Below are 20,828 nucleotides of genomic sequence, written 5' to 3'. Positions count from 1 at the left end.
CTGCCTGAAACACGCCCATTAAATAATCATCAATCATCATATTTGCACTAACTAAATGTTAACTCGCTGTCAACATTTAGTCGACTAATAATGTTTGGAGTTTGAATACAGTGGGCAAGCTTTCCATCTTCTTCTGTTTTTGGTGTACGTATATGTGGCAGCGTACAGCGTCACACGCTCCTCACATGCCTGGGGGGGGGGATGGAGAGATGGAGTCAAAGTCTGCTGCACGCGCACACATACAGAAAGGACAAAAAGGGGGGGGGGGGGGGGGGGGGGGGGTCCACAGATCTATGACTAATTCTCATCTCATTAAAAACTTTCATGGGACACATACGGAACATTTTGGTGACGTTAAGAAGATCAGCGTTTCCTTTGCTTCCTCCACCTTCAGCGTTTAAATCCCTCAGTTCAGGCGTCGTTCGTCCTCAGCTGCTGACAGCGAGCGAGCAGGTGGAGGTTTACTCTTTCATCCACAGACATGTTGACGGCGCAAAGATGTGACGGATGCACACATTTTGCGAAATGAGCTTACGATGAACGACAGAGTGACTGTTGCTCAGTAACTGTCTTTTTACAGTGGCAGGGTTGATAAGTACAGATATTTCTCTTCCAGTGACTAAATTCATAAGACTCGCTTTTTCATACGTGTGTCTGCGTTTTCTAAAGTGCTGCACAGATTCAGCTACTGATATATGTCTTTCAATTCAGACTTAAACAGAATAACAACTAAGCAAAAAACAGACTTTTATTCTTTTCTTATTTATAGATTAGAAACTTGATAACAAAGAAGAAAAAAGTTCACCACAGAGTTGAACTCATTAGTTTGAATTTGTCTAACTTAAACTTTCTGTCTTTATTTGATCTGGAGTTCAGATCAGGTGCCTTTGTTTTCTTCTCCTTGAGAATTGAGAAAAAATGTAAAATGTAAAAAAAGAAAAAACAATAACACAACAGCATCATCAAACATAAATAGATTGGATATGCCAATATGGTGTACTGCGACAGCCGTGGAATGACGACCTCGCCCAAGTGTAGGAGCTAATATGAAATAGTCAGTTGTAATAGAAATAGGTCCAGTTCTAGACTCTAGATGTCACCAACAAAGATGGCGAATAAACACACTAAGACAGCAAAGTTTGTATCCATCTCTGTGTAAACTTACATGTTGTTTCATGCAGCTTTGTGTCTGCATCTCTTGTGTATGTGTGGAGAGGAGGCAGGTGTCTGCCACAGTGAGTTTGCTCTAAAGAGTGTGGGGAATCAGATCTTATTTCCCATGATTCTTAGCTTTCCCTTGAGTGTAAAATACACAATATTCTTTCTTTCTTTCGCTGTGTCGTGAGTCTTTTGATTAAAACATTCTTTTTGACCAGGAAGTGTAGAAAATAAGAAAGTTCTGTGTTTGTGTTAGTGTGTGTGTCTCAGTTTGCTGAATTCATTACACCAAGTAATACAGCTGAGGGAGTATGGAGTGTGTTACCCACAGGTGTACTGTATGCACACACACAGACACAGACACACACGAACTTCACATACTGAAAGCACGCTTAGTTTTAGTAAAATCTGATTAAACCAGGGAGAGATTACGACACAACTTAACACATTAAACAATGGACACCTCTCAGTTTCCCCTTGAAACACTTCCTGTTTAAGCAGATTAAAGGGAACATGGCCAGATGTTTTCATGTTTCAGCTTCACAGTGTAAGTTAAAATAAAAATAGAATTTTAAAAATAGAAAAAAAAAAATTAGTTTCTTTGCAGCAGTTTGAAGTGACACCAGCTCTCATAAACACATCTATAATTTACATATTTATGCAATGAAAAATGACAACACTTCATCAGTGGCTGCTTTGTTATTCTGTAAATTTAAAACGATAAACTTCAGTAAGTGATTTTTCTCCTTTTCTAATTATTTCTGCCAACAGCAGTTGGAAATAAAACATATCCAATATGAATTAGTTCCACTCAGACTCACAGGATGTGGTTATCATTAACACTCCACTTGATGAGCTGCACTGATGCTATCAGATACTGACCTGTGTGTGTGTGTGTGTGTGTGTGTGTGTGTGTGTGTGTGTGTGTGTGTGTGTGTGTGTGTGTGTGTGTGTGTGTGTGTGTGTGTGCACGCACGCACCCTTATCTGCTGGGACGAACTGCTGTTCAAAGAGCTGCGAAATAGACCTGGACTGTTTCTGATAAGACAGCAACAGAGAGAGAGAGATAAGGACACGAAGGAGATTAGAAATAAAAAATTATAAGTAGAAAGAGAAGAGAGAAAAGCACACAGACTGATTCCATCTTTAATAAGTAATGATAATTAATTAGACTCAGTCCAGTTGGAGTAAAAGTGGAATAAATTGTTTCTGATGAACAGAAAGAAATTAAACCATCAGGAAATTAAAATAATAACAGACACATTGTGTGACTGTGACTCTGTGACGCGGGACGATTCTCCTTCAGTGCAGCAGATTCTGCAGATTTTCTCAGTTGCTAAAACACTAAAACCCATGATCTGAACCGAACTATCAGTGGCCTAAACTCACTTTTTGAATCAAACACTCTTTTGGCCAAACCTTAAACACTGTTCAGTACCTTAACAGTGTGTAATTAAGGATTGATTAAAACACACAACGTAAAGAATGTGACTGTATGTACATGTACATGTAGATACTGCAGGAGCAGAGCAGAGACCAGTGGATCACGGTGGTCCAGTCACGGCTGACCAGGACAACAGGCTGTCAGGCAGCATAGCAGGGCGGCAGAGATCTGTTTTGGCCGAGTCCCAAGGGAGTCCCTTACATGAATTAAACTTGTCTTGAAATGTTAAAAGACATTCAGATGTACTTGTTGAGAATCGTATAAGCACCGTACCAAGATGGCGGCCTCGTTGACGTATTCCACTCAATAGATCTGCCTGGCAACGCAGCATCTAGTCAGTATATCTATGGTTTGGAAATAACATCACAAAGACTCATTGACAGAGAGAGAGAGCGTCTGCCTGGCCAGTGCAAATCTCTATGTTAATGTACAGTATGTAATTATGTTATGGAAACATATTATATAGATATATCCCCTCCCCCCTTCTCTCTCTCTCTTTCTGTTTCACTATCTCTACCCCCTCAACTGTTGACACTGGATTAAAGCAGATTTTTGGCAGTGATCCTCATTTTTCCATATTTTACATCTCTGTGTCTGTAACCCACACACACAATTAGATCAGAAAGTGATCAGGGAGAAGAGCTGATAAAAAACTAATATAACCAACATCACAACTGACTGACTCCTCACCTTCTTCCCTTATCCCTCTTTTTTTGCCACATTTTAACCTCTGTGTGTGTGGCTCTGAAGAAGTAGACAGTGAAATTAAGTTAGGAACATTTAGACTGGAAAAAACACTGCAACCACCTCTCTCTCTCTCGCTCTCTCTCTCTCTCTCTCTCTCTATCTTGCATTTGTACCTCTCTTCTTTTGAAGTTTTGTAACATTTCCACATAAAGTGAAACAATGTGAAACACAAATGTTAACAATAATGCAGAGATAAAAAAACGGACACATCATGAAACTAAAACACACACACACACACACACACACACACACACACACACACACACACACACACACACACACACACTATGGTCAAACTGGGACTGTAACACAGTGCGGTAAAAGGCTGATCCGTATCCTCTGGCCCTCAGGGTGTAGTAGCACGGGCCACTTCTGAGTGTGCGATGCGTCTTCTGACAACAAGGCCCCATGATGCACAAAATAAAACCTTTACATGGCTGAGACTGCGCCACATTTGCACACGCACACACTCACACACACATATACTGTATACACCACACACTGTCTTTATTGGCCCACTGCTCTTTGCTCTGCTCCTGCTTCATCCCATAGTAAACATCATGGCCGCTGCCTGTGTTTACGACAGTGTGAGGAATGCTGCTGCGGAGTGAACATCCTCCTGCGGACTCTTCCTCAGCTCTGCCTCCTATCTGTCACTAAGTTTGTGCAGATGCATTTAAACATTCACAGTACTGTTCCACATCAGGAGTTTATTATTACATTTTCACCATGACTATTTTTCAGAGGGGGAAAGAAAATCTGTGTTGATGTAAGTTTGTGGTGCCAAGCTCATTCAAAATTGCCTGGGCTTAAACAAGAAGTATTTATACATCATATTCACATAGTTGATTATCTGGCTTTTTTCCAATTTGCATTTGAAATTGCATTTGGGCGACACGGTGGTACAGTGGTTAGCACTGTAGCCTCACAGCAAGAGGGTTCTGGGTTCAAACCCAGAAGGGCCGGCTGGGGCCCCCCAGTTCTTTCCGGTACTCCGACTTCCTCCCACAGACCAAAGACATGCAGGTTAGGTCAATTGGTGACTCTAAATTGCCCATAGGTGTGAATGAGAGTGTGAATGGTTCTCTGTCTATATATATGTTAGCCCTGCGATAGGCTGGCGACCTGTCCAGGGTGTACCCCGCCTCTCGCCCGATGTTAGCTGAGATAGGCTCCATCTTACCCATGACCCTAGTGCAGGATAAGTGGTTAGAATGAATTAATTTGAAAACAAAGGAAAAAGAAAACAAACAAAAAAAAAAAAAACATGTTTACAGCCTGGTACAAAAATACTGTTTTTATCACTCTATGGAGGGCTTCAGCCTATTTGACTGACAGGTGGATGAGTGCTCTTCTCTTTGTGCATATTTATGTATAGTCTGTGGTTTATGAACCTACAGAGAGCCTTAGCCCACATGGTTAACAAGGCAGATAGTAGTAACCCAGGTGACTGCACCGTGTCTGAGTTCATGATGCACAGATCCAACAGATGTCCATCAGCCACACACACACACACACACACACACACACACACACACACACACACACACACACACACACACACACACACACACACACACACACACACACACACACACACACACACACACACCTTCTATTACCATGCTTAAAACTTCACGTCCTCATTTTTCCCAGCAGCCTTTGCTCATCTGTTCCTGTTTTCATACTCTTTTTATATTATATTATTAGATTATTCTTTTCATCCATCCTCCTCCCTCTTTTCCTTTTCCTCTGTTACATCCTTTAACCAAATCTTTTCTCCATCTTCTCATTCCTGTAACCCACACACACTCCTCCCCACAGACATCTCTCTTTCTTCTTCTCTCCCTCGTTAATCTTCTCCCTCACATGTCATTAACATCACTGTATGAAGTCCAACTGTAGTAGATTAATGTGTCCATGTTGGCATGCGTGCGTGTACACACATGAACAAAAAGGACTAATGTGTGTTGTTGCTTTTTTGTATCCTGGAATCTGTGCATCTGTGTATCTGCGTGCGCCTCCTCCTTCAACCCCCCATGTCATCCTGGACGCCAGGTTGTGTGTCACTGGGCGGTCTCTGTAACTCTCCCCTGTAAACGAGCAGCATCGATGGGAGGAAACAGACGGAGGGAGTAATTGAACGATGTTTCTCTCAGCTCCTGCGGAGCAGCATGAGGAGAAGTTGTTGAATATAAATGATGTGATGAAGAGTTGTCGCCATCAAAGCAGCTGTACAACACAGTTAACAGGCCCCCAGTTAAAGTGCAGAGTTTAGTCTAAATCAACCAGACTTTATTTGTGAAACTATATCTGCACAAACAACCCAACATAGAATAAAAGAACTAATGAACTAGAGTCTCTTCCTTTTGACCATTTCCTTCTCCACTCAGAAGAGTTTCAGTCACTTCAGAGAAAATACAAATAATTCCTTGTGAAGGTTCTGTGAAGTTTGACCTTTGTGCTCTAACCACTAAAGTTTAATCAGTTCATCACTTACTCCACACACACTCAGAACACCAAATTTGAAGAGGTTCAGTCGTGTCCATCAGGATGAGACGGTAAATCATAAAACACGATGACAGCTTGAACCGTTGCTGCATGGAGGAATAAACAAAACACCCACATACATTAACACACTAAACGATAAATAACTAAGTGACCAAGTAAAAAAAGGAACAACAGCAGGAAATGAGTAAACACAGTTATGAATCTAATAAAGTTAAGGAAACAACAGAATGACAAGGATAAAATACTAAAACACAAAAACAATGAATGTTTACAGTGAGTAAACTCAGCAATAAAAGCTAGATATTAAAGATCAAGTGTAAAAATATAAAGGAGGTGAAATGGTAAAATACTAAAACAGAAGAGAAGAAAAATAATCACAGAATAAATGGACAAGCCCATGAAATAAAGTCTGTAAAGAAACAGAAAAATAAATAAATATATTCAATTAAAACACAGCAGTGCCTCTAAAAACATCAACACTCTCACGTCGTTAGGGAGGTTGATTCAACTTCCTGCTGTATGTTTACTTTACATCTCAGCTGATTGTTCTGTAAATAGTGTGTTTTGGATGTTTGAGTGTTTTTTTTTTCCTTGTCTGTGTGTATTAAATTCATCCTGCCTCAAAACAAGTGAATAAAACTGCAGCTTTTGCTTCCACTGAAGTGCTCTTTCATTAAAGCAGAAGATGAAACCATTTAGAGAGAAAATTGAACTGAAGCAGTTGTTGGCAGAAATGTTCTGTGTGCGTATGTGATTGTGTGTTTCTTCCATATTTCTATTAATTTTCCTCACAAGAGCAAAAGCTTTCATTAATATTAAGATATTTATTTTCGACTGGAACACATAAACATTCAGATGCAGCTTCTCTCACTTACACACACAGATGCTTATTGTTTTTCAGACACTCCTGCACTCATGCTCTCTCTCTCTCTCTCTCTCTCTCTCTCTCTCTCTTTCTCTCTCTCTTACAAACACACACACTCGCTGAGATGGAAGGGTGTGTGCTGACTGACAGTTGATGCATCGGTCTCGTAGCCACCATACATATTCTAATGGCTTCTCCAGGAGAGTAAAAAAAAAAAAAACTTGCAAAGTGAAATCAGGACTTTTGCTTTTAGACAGTGGGAAGAGGGCGGCCATTATTCTTAGCCAGCATAACATTGCTGTCAACCGACAAAGCACCTGCCACAGAGGGAAAAAAATGGATGAATACTAATAGACCTGAGTCTTAAAATGACTCTTTCAGTTGCTCGGAGTCTGGAGTGAGGAGCTAACGTGCACATGGCCGCTCCTCAATCACAGAGGCATTTTGTTTTTCAGCATTATAATCAGTTTATGGAGCCTGTGATCATAATTACTCTCTCGCTGCGTATCAGCGATTAATGAAGGATGCTGTAGCGTCTGGATGATTGAAAACAGACGAGACTGTGCACAGAAGTGAATTTAATTTAAGGAAAGCTGCAAATGTCAGTGTGTAAAATAAGATATCCTCTCCATCAGACGTAAAGGAAAAGTGACAGGTTTCAAAAAGGCTTCATATGTTCATTTAGCTCAATCTCACATTTCAGTTGTTTCATATTTATTCTATCACAAATGGTTCAACTGAACTTGTCTCTATTGTTTCCAGACACTGGGTGGTGTTTGTGGTTTATCTTTCAACCTATAGTTTTTATGACAAGAAAAATTCCTATTTTTGATAAAATACCTGACTTGCTTTTTTTTGTAATTTGAAACACCTAGTATCTTAAATTCTGAATTTACCCATGGGGAGGAATGGAAATAGTCGATGTATAGTGATGCATGATGTTCAGAGTAAGTAAAAATGATTTTATAAGTGAGTCCAATCTCTGAATCTGCAGCAGCATCATCATGTGTTATGTCTCACCGCTGTCCATGGTGCTGAACCTGGAACCAGCACAGTTGTAGGATGTTGACGCTGTTGAGCAAGATTCAGGAGCAGTCTTTTCTTTCTCTTTCAGTCCCCTTTATTCACAAGTCTCAACAAAACTTTGTGATTCCAGCATCAAACTTTATTTATCCTCTTGCCAACAGCTGTTTACAGAGGTGGAAACAAAACTAACTCTTTTCTTATATTGAAGTTAGCCTTTTAACCAGCTAGCCCCAGCTCGTCATTCCTTTGTGATACCGAGTCACTGTGTCCAGTGTGTCCTAAAGGTCTAAGACATTCAGTAACATGTTATGAGATCTTCAAGAAAATAAACAAAATCAAGTCAACATGCATTTGTTTCAAAATTACTGCAGTTCAAAAAAGAGTAGGCGGAAATTACAAAAAAAAACTTTAAATTAAAAAAACGAAACAAAAAACAAATAAGCTTTTCTAGTCTGACTCAATTTCTGTATTTTTTTTATTACAGAAGTAATCTGTGTTATGTAAATAGAAATCTAACCTTCTACAAACTGTGTCAGTCTCTATCAAATCAAAGAGAGATAATTCATTCAGACAAAAGAAGAAAAAGCTGTTAAACTGGTTGCAGGCCAAACATTTAAATAAGTCACATTTCCATCCCATATCTGTTCAGAATTAGTTTTAAATAAATAGTTATGTAAATTAGCTTTTTGTCCTACACGTTTTGATTTCATCACTGCAGTATATCTTCTTAGTTGTGACACAATGATATACAATGACTTTTTATTCACAAGACGTAGCCGCACACATTATGCGTTGTAATATCTTGTCTTGTAAACATAAGGTGACAATCCCAACCCTCTGCCCACAGCAACACACGCAATGATGTTATACAGGACCTTTAATGCAGTAAGAAACACAGATGTGTACTTACCTCTGTGCATTTCTCTCTGCTCATATATGGAGCTTAAAAATCTCACTCCAACAAGAAGCCGCTGTCTCAAAGTAATAAAACATCCTATGCTTTTAGGCTTGACAGAGACCATTTTATAAATATATGTATGTATATATATATATATATATATATATATATATATATATATATATATATATATATATATATATATATAATACCAAAGTAGCTGTCAGCAGCATGTCAGCGGTGTGATGGATTAGAGCTACAGGTGGAGAATTCACTCTCTGAGTCGTCTCCTTTTTCTAGCCTCCAGTGGCTACAGAGTCAAAATGCCTCAACTTCACGTCTCCATCACACGTTCCTTCAACAGACACAGTTGCCTGAAGCCTTTAAGGGTTCACTGGTATCAGAGCACAGCGGAAGATGATAGTGGGAGTGGATATTGATACGCCTGTAACACAATCATGAGTTTCTCTTATGGCATTGATGGATATTTTTGTCAGGGAAATGAACTGAGGTGTGAGAATATCTTTACTTTACTTTACTTTATTTATTTCTCACGACCACGCAAGTGGTATGGAGCACATCTGAGCTGGCAGGTGACAAATAAAACGACACGTTATGAAATCACGCAATAGTGTTGTGTGTGTCTGTGTAGCACTGATTGGACTTTAAAATTGATTTCAGAGAAGATGGGTTCAGTAATGTTTGAGACTCAGTGATGAGCCCAGGTGGTGGCAAAACAAAATGATGTTTGTTTCATCAACTTTGTTATGAACCACATACTGCATGATTATAAGAAAGATCAGAATCTCCTTTTAACTAACTAACCGCACTGCTTCTTGTTCCACAGCTCCACCAACCCCCATCGCTCCGCCCGAGCTTCTTGCCGTGGGCGCCACCTACCTTTGGATCAAGCCCAACGCCAACAGCATTATCGGCGACGGGCCGATCATCCTGAAGGAGGTGGAGTACCGCACCACCTCTGGGAACTGGGCGGAGACTCACGTGGTTGATGCCCCCACCTATAAGCTGTGGCACCTGGACCCGGACGTGGAGTACGAAATCAAGGTCCTACTGTCCAGACCTGGGGAGGGAGGGACGGGGCCGCCAGGACCGCCGCTGGTCACCAGGACTAAATGTGCAGGTGATTGCGTTTGATTCTCTGTCTTGTTGTTCAGGTCTTTGTGGTCGTCTGGGCGTAGGATGATAAAGGACGGTGCTTCTGGAGCTGACTGTGTTGTCCTCCATGTTATTTGCACACACAGTGAATGCTGTGTGTGGGGATTAGCTAACGCAGTAGGAGCCCAGGCCTCAGCGCTGCTTCTCTCTGTTGATGCTTTACTTCTTCCATACACTCTCTGTAGTTGTCTACAAACCATCTCTTAATCTCTCTTCCTCTTCCTCACTTCTCCATCCCCCCTGTAAAAAGACATAAGACTGATGCTTTTATCCGTAGGCGCCCTCTGGTGGCTGCAGTATTAACGATGAGAGCACGGCTAGCTTTGTTTCCTTTATCCATCATTGTGTCAGGTGTCATTGTTACCAAGACAACAGCCTAAACTTAAGGATGTATCTTATTTGGAGCTGCACCGAATGTCATATTGTGTTTATTTTGTTGTAATGTGATGGATTGGATTTTTATCTCTAGTTAGAACCAAAACCACCAAAAACCAGACGCCCTAACCCCTAAACTTAACCCCTTTTATTATTGCTGCCATGACGATAAAGTCTTGTACCAGGTCGTATCGGGGGATAGAATAAACAATGTTTCTGGTTGTTTCAGTTTTTCTCCCGTTTCCCCTCTCCGTCCTCCCTTTTTTCTTTTCTTTTCTTCTGGGTGTCCTCCCTTCTTCTTTCACTCCATCCCCTTTTCAACCTCTCACTCCCTTTTTTTCTTTGTGCTGCCATGACCACATTTCCCTTCACTTCTCATTCCCTCCTCACCCTCTCCATCTCTCCCCTCTCCCTGCCTTCATTTTTTTTACACTCCCCCTCTCTGTCTGTCGTTCTCACTCAGCCGCTTCTCTCCAGAGTTTTCTGTGATGCAGAGAAAAGAGACAAAGGCCTTTGTCAGTGGTTTTGTTTTCCTGAGAGGAGATGAGATGGAGGGTGTAAGAAAAACAGAGAAGGAGTAGAAAAAGTAAGAGAGAAAGTGGATGAAAGAGTGAAGGTGATACTGTGTGTGTGTTTGTGCGTGCGCGTGTGTCATGGGGCTGTGGTTGTTATTGTAACAAGTAAATTATATCAAAACTTTGGAGGATTAAGTTGGCAGGTGCTTTAATTTAATTGGACTGGGAATTATGTGATGCCCTCTCTCGCTCTCTCTCTCTCTCTCTCTCTCTGTTTATTCAATGCATCTTCTGTCCGCCCCTGAGTGTTTTAGTCTGAGGTAGCAGGTGGAAATGATGTGTTAATAGCAGACTCACTTTTTATCCCTTATCACATTCCTCTAAACCTCTTTCTCTCCCTCACTCTGTTTTTCCTTCTCTGTCCTGATCTCTTTCAAGAAACAATGTATTATTCAGTGTTTTATTTGTCTGCATGAGCCACAGTCTGAATCAGAGTGGCCATTATGTCTTCATGTTGTCAGTCTTGTTTTTGTGAACTGGACGTCCCAGTGACACCATGAATCAACTTCTTCAAATTTGGCCCAACATTCACTATAAAGTGACAGATAAACTAATTAGATTTCATTGGCTAAAGATCAGATGTCAAGGTCATGGTGAGCTGCTTAGCTTGTTAACTTGTTATTGACAACAGTGATGTTGTCAATAATGTTAAATGTCACATTTAATATAAGGGAGGGGTCCTTGTTCAGTGTTGTTGGGACTATTTTTAGCAGGGGAGAAATCCAGATATGTTGGAACTTGTGAATAATAGTTTTAGCCTGACACACCAGATGGTTTGTTACATGAAAGCATCTCTGAGTTGTTTACTTCGTTGGCAGTTGATTGGATGAACCATCTGTGCACGTCACTGTGCATCATGGTGAGCTTCAGCCAATCAGGGGAGGCCATCCATGCCATCTTATTTCAATGAGCAGAGACTCCACCTCCCCACCTCTGATAGAACTGATGCTCCAGCAGCAGCAAGACACAAGATCTATGAACCTGAACCACACACACGGGCGCACACTCTCATACACACTCTCACACACACTGTGTCAGGCTCCCTGCCGTGTCCACCTGAAGCCCTCCCGCTTTGCTTTCACAAACACTTTTCTGGCTGACAACACACACACACACATACACACACAAACACACCTCAAACTTCAAATTTTCTCAGCCAAAACTTCAGATTGAAGAGAAAAGAGACAATCACCGAACATTTTGTTTGTGTGTGTGTCCTCACAGTACACAAAGACATAACTCAGACAGACAGAGAGTGTGTGTATGTGTGTTTAACGCATATACATAACATGTGTTTCTGGGCTACTGCTGCTGTGTTGAGCTGTCACAACTATTCACAGGGTGCTGTGTGTGTGTGTGCGTGTGATGGGATTGGAGCAGGCAGGTATGACAGATGTTCAAAAGCCTGCTGGCCACGGGTGTGTGTGTGTGTGTGTGTGTGTGTGTGTGTGTGTGTGTGTGTGTGTGTGTGTGTGTGTTACTCTCCACACCTCCTGTGGTCACCTCTCTCTTCCTGCTCGCCTCTATAGCTTTACTCAGTGGATGAATGTGTTGGTTTCATGTTGTCTTATAGCTAAAAGTATCTGTGCACAGTTGTTTCACTTTCTGGTGGTAGAGAAATTTAAATTCAGTGATGAATATGTGATGAATCAGTAGGAAGAAAAAACACTTAATCCACAATTATATTTTTGTCAGGTTTATTTCAGTTGATATTAAATGACTCAATTTTGGAAATAGTGAAGTACTCAGCTCAGATTCTTTCTACTTGATATCTAAACATTCACTGACCCCTCATGTCCAGACCACTGATCACTGAGATGTCCTCTGGCTGGTCAGATTTCATCTCTGCAGCTAATTTACCCATATTCCCAACGCCATCTTTGAAGCATTAGCATCAGTCTCTGTCAGGAGTCTTTAAACACAAGGTAACACCATCATTCAGTTTTCAAACAGGTGTCAGTCAAAGCCTCACTTAGGTTATTTCTGTTGCTGTGATTGGTCTGTGCAGATGGTCCGACCTGCCAGCAGCTATAGTGGCCCAGATGGACAAAATTACTAAAAACCATGACAGTAATTGACTGTGCTGCTTGTACTGTAACAGTTAGACAAGGGAATTAGAGCAGAAATAAGAGAACTGGAAGTTTGTGCTGCTCCACCTGAAATGACCCCAGATAAATAAAGAGACATATGAAATTAAGTAAAGTTTTAGTAAAATCACTGAGTGACCGAAGACCTAATGTAAAACAGGCAGAAGTTTTGGCTCCATTGCTGCTGCACACTCGTTTGTTGTGGTGGAGGCTGTAGCCAAGCTGCCGGGCCTCCGGGCTGCCGGTGCACAGAATAAGATTCAGGCCATTTCACCCAGAAGCTGTTTGGTGGCACGGAGGAATTCGATGAGCGTCAGTGAGAGCGATGTGACGAGCGGCTGAAATGAACTCTGAAACTTCTGGAGATTTGAAGGTACAGGCGAGGACGCAGCCTTGATAACGATTGATCCCCCCCCCCCCCACACACACACACACACACACATATACACATCCCTCCATCGTTTTTCTTCAAGGCTGTTTTCACCGTTTTAATTTGGACAATTATTTGTCTCTTCACCCAACCTCCTGCTCCTCCTTCACTCCCACATCAATATTGTTGTGCACAATTGACAGTTCAGTCAGATTTTTACTGGACTTAAAGTTTTAAAGAACTGGATTTTACTAATACTGAAGTATCAAAAGTAGATTTTTCTCAAGTTGTTGTTTATTTTCATATTTACAGAATGTAATGACCCTGAAACAAAAGACGGTAGAACAGGATATGAAAACAGTAGAGATCGACAGTCTGTCTGGAATTTGACAAAATTCAGTTACTGTCCTCTGTCCAGCCTCCTTCTCTCTTTAGCTGGCGATGCTGCATCGCTGCAGAGAGCCTGTCAACACCCTCCCTTGACATTTTGCCACCTCCCCCTCTGTTTTCCCTCGTCTCTGTCCTCTCTTCGTCTTTCCGCTCCTTCTCCTCACCTTGCGCTCCCCCTCATCCTCTTGGCTTCGTCCCCCAGTCTCTCTTGAAAATATCGTCTTAAACTCAATATTCACCGAACATAAAACCTGAATACAGGCTGTGGTCCTTGTCTCTATAAATATCAGCTTTTAACTTGATCGTCGCTTCTCCAAAGTGCAACTTCACCCTCGGCTTATCTCCCCACCTCATCTCTTCCTCCCACTTCCTTACAGATTCATATTTTTATGTGAGGGATGATAAAGTAAGTGTTGGCTAATATGTTACCCTATAAAGATGGACTTTTAATTCACCTGCTGCACATAAATCTTCCCTTAGTATCTTTTGCTGCTCCTCTTCCTCCTTCTGCCCCCCCCCCACTTCTTTATAGGAGGCAGATGCTAATGTGAATGTTGGCCAATATTCAGCTCTCTATAAAGACTTAATTCACCTGAGAGTTATATACTACAACCCAGCTCCTTCTTTCCCTCTCCCCATCTCACCCATTTCTTATAAAGTAGATCTTTATGTGAAGGATGGTAATGTGAGTGTTGGCTAATGTGTTGCTCCATAAAGATGGATTTTTAATTCACCTGCTGGGTATATTCTTCTGATTTGGCTGACGCCGCTGCTCCACCGTTCTGCCAAGCCAAGCAGTTTAGATGCAGTTTAGATGCAGTTATGAGAGTGCATCCTCACTGCATGAAACACTGGCAGAGTTAACTGATCAGCCTTTGCAGGAACAATGAAACAACCCATCAGTCCAGTGAACATGGTGGACATCAACACTGTGTCTGAGAGACATTTCTATACAACTGAACTGCAACTGTTAATTCACATTGTTGGAAACGTAACTGACAGTGGTCTGGGGACCCCAGGCGTCCTTGAAGTCTTAATTTCACACGTACCTTCATTTGTTTGGCACCTTTAACGCAATAAATATAACAAAGTGCCTCTGAAACCGTTGACATAAACATTAGGAAAAAAAACATATAAAACTAGATGGACAAGTAAGTCAGTCCCTCCAAAAGAAAACTAATTTTACTGAGTCCAATGTGATGGAATATGCACAGTATTTGCAATTTTATGCAGTGAAATTGCGTGAATTTGTTAAAATGTAGGTAATCTGCAAAAACTGTGGGTCTTGTGGGTCCTCCTGTGGGCTGGCAAAACATGGAATTTGATGAAAAAGAAAAACCCTGTTCTCTCTTTCGTATTCCTATTCCTATTCCTATTGGGCTGTCTTATGTGTACACACACACACTGGCTGATTATGCGTTGAATTATGTGATCACTACATGACAGAAAGTTGGCAGGTTTCAAACACCTTATGGAACAAAACACCTACAAGCAGAAATCTCATTAAATGGGGGTTTGTGCTCTAATTTACATTAATCTAAGGGTCATTGATGTGAAAATGAGTACCACCTGTGGTACCTGTGGTAAAGATGCGACGTCCATGTGTTTGAGGCCAACAGTTAGCTGCTCCGCTGTGGCCATCTTGGCAGTGTCTTAGCCTACTCCACCTGTAACCAGTCATGATGAAGGAGGAAATTAGCTGTAGAGGCCCAAACTGTTTTGTACCAGGCTGTAAACATTTTATTTCTGCTGTAAAATTGGACATTTAACATAGTTTATGCGGACTGACTCACTGTTGGAGACACACTCTAGTGATCATTAGAGGAACTGCAGCTACAGGTTTCACGTCTGAAGTTGCTTCTGTCACAACACACAAACTGTGGATTTGAACCCGGTTTGTTCAACTGTCGTCCACCGCAGCTCAACCCAGAGAAACGCGTCTCCTCTGAGCCTCATCCAACAGCAACACTGCTGCCAACAAAACGTCTTTGCTGTTTCGGTGCAGTTGTATAGAACCATCATTTTCAGGAGACGGTGCTGCTGAAGTCTGTGATGCTCTTCCCAGCTTTTCATTAATGAGGTAACTGCTAGAAGGAGATATCATCAGTTGGTTCAGAGTCGGTGCCAGATCTGTGTCTATCACTGCAGCTCTCCCATCATCTGCTCCACATCCAGTCGCCAAGCTGCATCTCTTCTTCCTCTGCTGCCCAGAGCCTCCTGTCATCCCCGAACGCAGTCACTTCCATCTAGTCGCTACAGGATGATGTTTGAGCTTTTTCCTCTCATGTGTCTCTCGGCCAACCTTCTCTGAACTCCACCAGAGTTACACTATGTCCTTATCTTCTGCACGCCACAGCGAGACGTTGGCACATGCACAGAGACATGCAGCACATCTGAAAAGAGCAGCTTTTCCTCCTTTATCAACCCATATCTGCGCTGAACTCACCTGTTTCGGCCGAGTGGATTCAAGGCCTCCGGGACGTTCCTGCTTCATTTCCCTTCTGGACAAAGGTGACTGCTCTAATTAGATCCAGTTCATCGACCACTTTATCCACCTCTCCCTCACTAATGTGTCTGCAGACGCCATCAGGCAGAGGAAGCAGCACTTTCACCTTCCTACTCTGAGTGATTTTCCTCTTAAGGAAGTTTTTGTTTAAACATATCATTGACCTGGTGTTAAAGGAAACTTCAGTCTTGGTTCATCTTGTGTTCTCAGGTCTTTAGTTAGAAACATTTGAGTCTACAGCCTCAGGACAAGCCTACCCGTGGAACACTGCAGTGAGCCGCTCTACTGTTACCGTCTTGGAAGTGCCTGACCCCGCCTGTATGGAACTGAAACGTCAGCTGTCAGGAGGCCACACCCTTTTAGTGGTTAATAAAATGTAAACAGGTGAGTTCAGTGGCAAACATAAGATAACTCACCTGTCAATCAAAGAGGCCACACCTTCAGTTCTCTATACTGTAATCTTAGTCCTTAATAGAATATAAACTAATACATTCTATAAAAAGTCAGCCTGGCAACCATGGGAACAGACTGTCCATGTGTTGCACATATTATTTATCTTCTGAAACACTTTCCCATCGTCAGCCTCAACATTACTATTTCATCTTATATGAACTTTGTGTGAGAGTTTGACTCAGGAAGTTGCGCTCTGTCCCCAATGGCTCTGCCCCCTGCCCTTTTCATCTTAGACCTGATTAGCCCTTCTCCTGCTCTCTGACCAGAACACCGTCTTTTTTCATCTCAGAGTTGTGCGGGCTAAAGGAAGCTTTCACAGCTAAGCAAGCTTGTTTCCACAACGCTAAGAGCCATTGACTTAGTAATCACACATTGGTGCAAAGTGGTCGGTCATGCTGTTAAAAAGCTCCAAGTTTCCCTTGTTAACTCTCAGCTCAGAGATTAACCACTGGTTATCATAGAGTTTACTGCAGTGCTGCATAAACAAGGAAGCTCGTTCTGGCAAAAACGGTTTGCCTCCTGTTTTTCACAAACACATTTATTTAAAGTTATTGCAGCTGTGTGTAGCAATCACAGATCATGAAGAGAAACTCTAATCTCTCCAGCCGTCTCTGTGTCCAGCGTTTCTCTAAAAACAACATATTTCCCCTCTCGCAGACGATTTCTGTCTCTGGTAGCGTCAAAGCAGCAGAACTAAAATCCATCTTTCCAGGGGGGAACATGAGTCAACCCTCGTGTAATCACACTTTAGAGAAGAGAGGGCTTGAATGGAGGATAAAAACCCAGATAAGATAAAACTGCCTCCTCTTGTTCTCACATTTCTTTAGAGGAGAGTCTCAGAGTCTCTTCTGGTTTCTGTTCTCTCCCTTTTTCTCAGAACATTCTTTTGTCCTTTTTCTTCCACTGTTCTCATCATGCTACTCAATGTAAAACCCACGGTCCTGCTGTGATTTCCTCTCCTTCGTTTGAGTTTCCATGTCAGCAGAATTTTTCATCGCTCAGTGTCTGGATGTCTCTCCTGTCCCCGTTAGTTTCTCCTTCCTCTTTGTTTAAGGTCATTCTGCGTGTTTTATTTTGTGGTTTCTTTGCAATCTGACGTTCTCTCATTCACACACTGAGAGCAACGACCACCTACAGAGCGGCACACACTTACTTGTGAATTCATCTTTTGAATTTGCTCTGATGTCTTGTCACTCTTTCAACACAGCCTCATTGTGACTGCTGTTGCGCCTTTGTTGCACTGTTCAAATCCTGCACCCCCCCCCCCCCCCCCCCCCCCACCACCACCTCTTCACTTACTCATCATGTTGGTTTGAAGGACGTGTTCCACTCTTGGCGTGGTTGCTTTGCTGCATTCAGCCCTAAAACCAACTTTTAAAATCCACTGTTCTCATGTTGAATCCAAGATGAGAGAATGCACAGTGGCGCTCTTAGAATCTGGGAGCCTGTATGCTACATACTGGTAGTGTGCGTGCATGTGTGTGTGTCTGTGTGTGTGTGTGTGTGTGTGTGTGTGTGTGTGTGTGTGTGTGTGTGTGCAGTGGATCTGGACAGCTGCATCTTGTTCAAAACTTCTGTTTGAAGACTTGTGTCATTGGGTTCGATTCCCTGACCCCACTGCTCCACCTGCTCTGTGAAACACTTGAGCAGCAGTAGTGAACACAGAGCTGTCAGGCCTATCATCTCTGGTATAGGACAGAAATTTCAAAGCTTAGTGCATCACCACTGCTTGATTACACACATTACTATTGCTATAAATTCATCCTCAGTAATGAGCAGACCTTCTTTGTTTGAGAGCAGCTGTCTGACATCAGTCTGACTGAACTGTGTGTATCTGACCTGATCTCATGTCCTTTTAAATTAAAGGAAAACAACATTTTAGGAGGCATAAGAATCTCTTTTAAATCAAACATTATGACTCAGACTGGTGGTGTGCTTCTCTGAAGAGTCTGCCGGCCTTTTATACTCAAAACCTTCTGAGGATATCTGAGTGTGTAGGTGTGTTTGTTCCTCGCTCTGCGCTTCTGTGTGTGTGTGTGCGTGTGTGTGTTTGTGTGCGTGTGCTTTGTCAGGCATTGAATATGTATTTGTGTGCCTCTGGATTGAAGGATCTTTTCATCATCAGATCAATCAGAGCAATGGGACTCGGGACTCGGGCTCTGAATACAGGATCACCTCTGAGTCTCGCTGAAAATATGAGGGATCAGAGCAGCAGCGTGACGACACACGCGTTCCGTCCTGTCCTCAATAACTCGTGCTCAGATGCCCTTGAGCACGGCACACAGCCTCCAGACACTGGCCTCCCTCTTTTGTGTGTGCATGTCCCCTGGAGGCTTTTTATTATCCGGCATCCAACCTGCAGACAATTTGCTATATTCACAACTTGCAGCTGAGTTTGATTTATTGTGCTGATAGGAAGAACAACCTGGATTAAAAAATATCAGCACAGTGGAAGGTTCAAACAGGCAAACAGGCAGTGAGCTCGTTATTGATTCAACAAAGATACAAGACGTGATTTATTTAAAACGGTCAGGGTTTCACACACAGCTCAGATGATGTTCAGTTCACCATCATTTATCTGACAAAAAGAGGAAAAATCTGCATGTAAAGTTCTACTAAGTTTTAAACCAAGAAAAGAAACATGTGATGATAGGGACGATCTTAAAGAGAGCCAAGATTTAGCTTCTTAAATCAATGAAAGAACAACATGGGATGAACCACAAACCATAATTTATTATGCACATTATTTTAACTTACTCGATTTAAAACTCCCTCAAACTTTATCTGCTATAATATCCTCTGCTATTAAGTTTAAAATGTTTTTTTACTTATAAAACTGGTCTGAAGATCTCTCCTCTGACTTCATGGTTGGTAACCCTGGACCAGGCCTTGAGCATCAGCCACCACCTGCTCCAGGTAAAGAGCATCAATATGGTTGGAGGAGGAAACATCAGAGAGACTCAGCCTACAGTATGTGTGAGCCTTAGTCAGACCCAGACTCAGATGAGGATAATGTTGAGACCAAACCCGGAGACTAATGGCGCATTTCCACTAGCACGGTTCGGCTCGGTACGGCACGGCACGGCACGGCTCGGCTCGGTTTGGTTGTGTTTCCATTACAACTGAGTATCACTAGTGCCGCCGTGACGTCATTTACACGGCGCCGAGCAACGCTCTAAACTCTGTAAATATATAACTTTAGCAACATTTGAAACATTTTCAGGCGAGAAAGTAGTCGTTTAGATCCCCAACGTGTTGAAAATCTGACAAAATACCAGCTGTTTACAATTTTGTTTCAACGAAGTCGGCGTTACTAAAGCTAGCCGTAGCAAGTACCCCTGGCCGCCGCCCGCGGAACGGGGCGTGCCTCAATGTTGAGCCACGCCCCCCGCGCTCACATTGAGCCACGCCCCCCGCGCTCCGCTCTTGACTCCTTTTCGGGCGCCATCTGGTGGCGGATACTATGAACGGCAATGCAGCACTCGTGGACAGGGTGACCTATTTATAATGAAACAATTGTGTGTGTGTATATGTAAAGCTGGGATATGTTCGGGTGTTACATTTAGTGAATTATATAGTTTCTTATTTGGTAGCCTGTATTCGTATGTGTCATAATTATCAGCGTCATGAGTGTTGTGGTAGTTGTGATTGTTTGTGGTTGTCATGGTGATGAGGCCGGCAAGTAAAGACGAGAGTAAACCATAGACTGTATCCTATCCGTTTTTTCCGTTCTTGTTTGACTGTTTCTGAGCATCAAGACCCATACACCACAATGAACCCTCAATTTACACATAGGGCCTATATATACAGGAAGTATGCAACTCAAACCTGTGTAGGCTAATGACTGATGTCTGAGCTATTAACACTTGAACATGTCATATCTTTCCTCAAAACAAAGAGGAGCGCTAGCCTCAGCTTCATTATACATAACAGAAACACAAATATACACCTCTGTATAGAAATCTACTGTATATGATTATACCAGGGATAGTCTGTACAACTCATGAACCATCCTACATGTTAGCAAATCAGCAACAGGGGGCTGTGAAGGGGCCTCTGGATGCTGAGTGTGGGCCTTTGTTTTTTTATGGGCTGCAGCATGCTTCTCCTCCTTGTGTGTTTCTAAATGTCTTAAAAATTTTGCTCTATTTATGATTGTTGCTGCACAATAGCAGCAATGAAAATGTGTCGATGTCCTACAAGGTAAGCCACACTTGATCATTGTGAATTCTGAAAGAAAGACATGT

General features: G+C 42.2%; 1 protein-coding gene across 1 annotated transcript in view; it reads left to right on the top strand.

Moving 5' to 3' along the window:
• The window catches only part of ptprt (protein tyrosine phosphatase receptor type T), a gene marked incomplete at its 3' end in the record, with an annotated part of 280,480 nt that overhangs the window by 48,872 nt on the left and 210,780 nt on the right, over positions 1-20,828 (top strand). Inside the window, exon 7 of the mRNA XM_083971093.1 lies at positions 9,497-9,790. Coding sequence (XP_083827219.1) covers positions 9,497-9,790 — 294 coding nt within the window. The remainder of the gene's footprint in view (positions 1-9,496; positions 9,791-20,828) is intronic.

Source organism: Trachurus trachurus, assembly GCF_905171665.1.
Source record: "Trachurus trachurus genome assembly, chromosome: 5".
NCBI classification, from domain to species: Eukaryota; Metazoa; Chordata; class Actinopteri; order Carangiformes; family Carangidae; genus Trachurus; species Trachurus trachurus.
This window is presented reverse-complemented; position numbering and strand designations above follow the sequence as displayed.